Genomic DNA, 6,000 nt, shown 5'->3' on the forward strand with positions numbered 1-6,000 from the left:
TCTCATTCTCCCATTTTTCTAATCTTAAATCCAGTTCTTCACATTTCTGGAGCAATTCATGAATTTTCCTTTTTATATCCTTATGAAAATTCTCCAGCATTTTAGTGTGAATTTCTTCTAATAAGCACATTTTTGTATGCAGTTTTGACTAATGTTAATAATAATAATAATAATAATAATAATAATAATAATAATAATAATTTATTATTTGTACCCCGCCCATCCGGCTGGGCTTCCCCAGCCACTCTGGGCGGCTTCCATAGAAACCAAAAATACACTAAAATATCACACATTAAAAACTTCCCTGAACATGGCTGCCTTCAGATGTCTTCTGAATGTCAGGTAGTTGTTTATTGCTTTGACATCTGATGGGAGGGCGTTCCACAGGGAGGGTGCCACTACCGAGAAGGCCCTCTGCCTGGTTCCCTGTAGCTTTGCTTCTCGCAGTGAGGGAACCGCCAGAAGGCCCTCGGCACTGGACCCCAGCTTTCGGGCAGAACGATGGGGGTGGAGACGCTCCTTCAGGTATACTGGGCCGAGGCCGTTTAGGGCTTTAAAGGTCAACACCAGCACTTTGAATTGTGCTTGGAAATGTACTGGGAGTCAATGTAGGTCTTTGAAGACCGGTGTTATGTGGTATCGGCGGCCGCCCCCAGTCACCAGTCTAGCTGCCGCATTCTGGATTAGTTGTAGTTTCCGAGTCACCTTCAAAGGTAGCCCCACGTAGAGCGCATTGCAGTAGTCCAAGTGGGAGATAACTAGAGCATGCACCACTCTGGCGGGACAGTTCGCGGGCAGGGAGGGTCTCAGCCTGCGTACCTGGTGGAGCTGGTAGACAGCTGCCCTGGATACAGAATTGACCTGCGCCTCCATGGACAGCTGTGAGTCCAGAATGACTCCCAGGCTGCGCACCTGGTCCTTCAGGGGCAACATTTTTACAAGCAGTTTCTCCTAATATAATGCACTTTTGTGAGTGTTATTTTAACTAATATATGCAGGTAGATGCACATCTTAATATGTGCATTACTGTAAACATACTTTGGTTGGCAAACTGCATATCAAATGTCAGATAAGGGCGAATTTCATAGGATGGCTGTGTTCTAGTTCTTGTACTGTTTCATAAAGTGTAAATTCAACTTTCGGTGACAGCAAAACTGACTTCTTGCTCATCCCTAGCCAGAACTGAGTGACAAGGAAGCAACCATGGGTTCCATTGTTAATCAAAGGTGTTATTCACTTGCAGATAGCACATAATTGGCAAAGACCCCAGAGACTGTAAACAAAAGTAGGATAGAACAGTGCCGGATTTATTATAAGCTAAACAAACTATAGCTTAGGGCACCACTCTCTTGGGGCCCCCCCAAAAAAATACAGGAAAAAAACTGGATTACATTTCCAAAATATATAAAACCTACATACAGCAACAGTGTTTTGTGTTGTGTAGGCTCCTATGATGTAAGTCATGGGCCCCACCTGCTAGCCTGCTCCATAAAATATCACTGGTTTGCTCACATCTATATATAGGGTGCCTACATTCTGCATGGACTGGTTGCATAGCAACAAGTGCAAATGGCTTTAGATACCCATGAGGTCCATAAATTGCCATATAGCATATATTCAACACAAAAAACAGCTACAATTTGTTGTTGACAAAGGAAAGCTGGACATATAAAGGGCCCCATTGTCTTCAGTAGCTTAGGGCCTCATCAAACCTGTCAGGTGCTGGCGTGGTTGCTCGAGAGCAAGACTCCAACCTGTCTTTCCCAGGGGAGGGGGAGGGAAGGAAGGAAGGGGAATAAAATATCAGGCTAATTGTTCAAAATTCAGTTCAAATTGAAAGCCAGGCGGAATAGCTCTGTCTTACAGGCCCTGCGGAAGGAGGTTAAATCCTGCAGGGCCCTGGTCTCATGGTACAGAGCATTCCACCAGGTTGGAGCCACCACTGAGAAGGCCCTGGCCCTGGTGGAGGATAATCTGACTTCCTTAGGGCCCGGGACCTCTAAACTATGATTATTCATGGACCTTATTCATGATGATGATGCTTGGTGGTTGTTCTGCATTATGCCTCAGAAATGTTTGTTGTCGCTTTTGTTTTCCAGGGGGCAGCACAGGAACTTCTCCCACCACATCCAGCACAGGGACACCTTCCCCTTCTGCATCCTCTCACCTTCTCTCTCCATCATGCTCGCCGCCGGCGTTCCACTTGGCCCCCAACTCTTTCAATGTCGGCTGCCGGGAGAGCCAGCTGTGCAACCTTAACCTCTCTGATTATCCTCCATGCGCAAGAAGCAACATGGCCGCCCTGCAGAGCTACCCAGGGTTGGGCGACAGTGGATACAACCGGCTGCAAAGTGGTGGTGCGTCTGCCACTCAGCCCTCTGAAAACTTCATGCCTCAGCGGACTCCATCTTTGATCTCAGGGATGCCAGCTCCTCCTTCGCTGCCCAGCAATGGCAAGATGGAAGCTTACGGTGGCCAGCTGGGGTCATTCCCGACTTCGCAGTTCCAGTATGTCATGCAAGCTGGGAATCCTGCCTCCACCTCATCTTCCTCACATATGTTTAGCGGCGGCCACATGCAACAGAGCTCCTACAACGCCTTTTCCCTTCACAACCCTTACAACTTGTATGGATACAATTTCCCAGCTTCTCCGAGGTTGGCAGGAAGCCCCGAGAAACTGGCCAACACCCAAAGCACTTTACTCTGCTCTTCGCCTTCCAACGGGGCCTTTGGAGAGAGGCCATATCTGTCGACGGGAATGGATCATGGGATGCATGTGATCAGCCCTCCCGGCAACAGCCAACCCCCAGCCAATGCTTGCGATAATAGACAATACGGGGCTGTACCAGGGTCCTCTTCACAAATGTCAGTGCACATGGTTTAACTGGTGCTTAGAGTCACCATCCTGGTCGACAGTGAGCGAGGATCTCGTCATTTCTATGGGAGATCTCATCCCTGTTGCTTTTCAGCTTTTGAAAAAGGACTTGTTTGTGAACAATGAATGGAGACACAAGCCATCCTTAGCTAAATCCCAAAGAACCTGATAGCAGCAGACTGGAATGAAGACCGTCATGCAACTAAGTGGCTTCTGTTTCTAATGGATTTTTAAAAAATAAACAAAGAAAATGGCATTGTTTGCAGAAAACCTGGGGTGGGGTGGGGAGACCTATATAGTGTATGCATTAACTATCTGAACTTGGTGCGAACTGTTCACAACAGAGGAAGTCCAGTGTGGGTGTGCTGTTCCTTCTGTTTCCCAGCTGCAAGCAACAAGACTTCGTTCCCTAGATCTGCACTGCCAGTAAGAGGTCCTTGTTGTAACATCACCATCTTTCCCTATCTTGTCGCCTACAGTCATTAAGTTGAATCTACGGCTTTCTCTCACCCACTGTAGGAAAAGAACATTGTGTTTGAAGTGGGCATTCTCTTCCTTGAGTAATTATTTTTTGGTGTTCTTGCTGTTGAGGGCCTTTCAATCTCCCTAGACGACAATAATTTTCCTAACGAAAGCATGCCATCGAAAAGAGGGCGAGGGAGGATTTAAACGATTAAAAAGGGTTTTCTTTAACTTTGCATGGAAAGGCTTCTGTTAAACATGGCTGGTAGCAAAAAAAGAGGAGGATCTCTGCTGCACAGGGTTCCGTGTTGAAAATGCTGTGTAAGGGGAAATCGGTGTTTACCGTATTTTTCAGTGTATAAGACAACCCCATGTATAAGACGGCCCCTATTTTTTTTAACCCAAAATTAAGAAATTAAGTTGTTTAGCTTTTTTGGGGGGGGGGTCACTTCTTCCAATCACTCGCCTGCCTGCCACTGCCGATTGCACACCTTGCCGCAGCCGCCAGTTGTCTGCCCTCTCTCCACCACCACCAGTCCACCCACCCACTTGCCACAGCTGCCAATCGCCGGCCCAGTTGCCACAGCCACAGCCAATCGCCAGCAGGCCTTGCTGCAGCCATCAATCACCCACCCAATCGCTGCTGCCAATCTCCTACTTGCTGCTGCCATTAATCGCACATCCCCCCCTCTGCATTCACTATTTGTGTATAAGACGACACCCAATTTTTGCCTATTTTTAAAGTCTTATACACGGAAAAATACGGTAATTGTACGTACGTTCAGTGCCTTTGAGCTATTGATAGCCTAAGTAACATTAGCAAAGCCATAGCAAGGCATGCTTAAAATATATATCACTCAGAGGAGTCAACTGGAAGGGAAGGAAGTCTCCAGACTGTGATAATGTCAAATGACAAGTTCTGTAAGAGGCTAGGCCTGTTCTGTGAAAGTATGCAGCCTAACCCCAGGCATCTTGCATGTACCAGGGAAGTGGTGAAAGCTAGTTATTAACATCAGGGGAAAGTCTTCTTATCCCCTGTCCAGCTTGCCAATTGGACCATCAAGTCATGGCCAATTTTCTTTCTTTCTAAAGTACTGTTCTCTTCTGGTTTTACTTTTCCTTCAGCTCTTTTAAAAGTAAGCAAACAAGTGATGCTGAGCACGTGCTAAGAAGTTTGAAAGTCGTGTGGAAGTCCAAACGCCGAGCAACAGAATACAGAAATTGCAGTATAGAGATTTGTTTTGATGTGTTGTAGATAAATGTATTTATGTCTCTAGCGTGTGGGGGAGGGAGGGGAATCAATATTATGAATATTAAAGAGGGTAATAAATGGGTATGTAAAATATATATTAAGAAAGAAAATGTATAAAGATTTGCCCTCTGCAGGGGACTCTCTTTGTAGGTGCCAAGCACATAACTAATGCAAAATAAACCTTTGTTCCTTTTGTGTTTTGTCTGTCTGGAAATAATGCAGGCGTCCAGTTCCAGAGTGCTGGGATGGTTTTACTTAATTCATCCTCCCTCCCCCTTTTTATTTTTTTAAAAGACAGCTTTTAAATACAGCTGTCAAACACCTCTATGGTTGGGTGGGTTTCATACCATTCAAATTGACCTTCTCTGGACATAAAAGGTAAAGGGACCCCTGACCATTAGGTCCAGTTGTGGCCGACTCTGGGGTTGCGGCGCTCATCTCGCCTTATTGGCCGAGGGAGCCGGCGTACAGCTTCCGGGTCATGTGGCCAGCATGACTAACCCGCTTCTGGCAAACCAGAGCAGCGCATGGAAATGCCGTTTACCTTCCCGCCGGAGCGGTACCTATTTATCTACTTGCACTTTGACGTGCTTTCGAACTGCTAGGATGGCAGGAGCAGGGACCGAGCAACGGGAGCTCACCCCGTTGCGGGGATTCAAACCGCCGACCCTCTGATCGGCAAGTCCTAGGCTCTGTGGTTTAACCCACAGTGCCACCATTCCAGCCATAAAGCAGTATTATCTTCGTAACAGAAGATCAGATCAGAGCAATTTACAGGGTTGGAAAAGGCCATTAAAATGATATTTTATCTTCCAAGACAATCTTCTGCATGAAGAATGGGAGCTGTGCGTTAGCAGATGTGCGGTTGCGCAGCTCCTATTAATTTCACATTACAGGAGAACTGACAGTGTACCTATTATTCCTATGACTGGGTGGATGAACCAGCAGATAGGTCAAATTCATAGTCATTTGTCTGAAAAAGTACAGGAAAGCTGGTGTTGGGGTGGGCAATCAGGAAACCAGTTAAGGCAACTGCTTTCAAAGAAATAAGAGCAGCCTCTAAATTGAAATAATTTGTAAGAGAGAAGATTGCAGAATATTTGGATTTGAATATCTATACAGTGGAAGCTTGGTTCTTGAACGGCTTAGTTGACAAACAAATTGGCTCTCAAACACTGAAAACCCAGAAGTGTGTGTTCTGGTTTTTGAACATTTTTCAGAAGCTGAACGTCCAACGCGGCTTCTGCTTGAGTGCAGGAAGCTCCTGCAGCCAATCGGAAGCCGTGCCTTGGTTTCTGAACATTTCGGAAGTTGAACAGACTTCCGGAATGGATTACGTTCAAGAACCAAGGCACCACTGTATTATAATTGACCGAGCACTTGGTAATAAGGTCTAAGTTTATAACATGCA

The 6,000-nt window shown here is 46.1% G+C and overlaps 1 protein-coding gene across 1 annotated transcript in view; it reads left to right on the top strand.

Annotated features, from left to right (window-relative positions):
• TBX15 (T-box transcription factor 15) overlaps window positions 1-4,784 on the top strand; it is a 99,086-nt gene extending 94,302 nt beyond the window's left edge. The window contains exon 8 of the mRNA XM_080987152.1: window positions 2,100-4,784. Coding sequence (XP_080843278.1) covers window positions 2,100-2,884 — 785 coding nt within the window. The 3' untranslated portion in view covers window positions 2,885-4,784. The remainder of the gene's footprint in view (window positions 1-2,099) is intronic.
• The last annotated feature ends 1,216 nt before the right edge of the window (window positions 4,785-6,000 follow it).

Source organism: Podarcis pityusensis (genome assembly GCF_964106645.2).
Source record: "Podarcis pityusensis genome assembly, chromosome: 17".
Lineage (NCBI taxonomy): Eukaryota > Metazoa > Chordata > Lepidosauria > Squamata > Lacertidae > Podarcis > Podarcis pityusensis.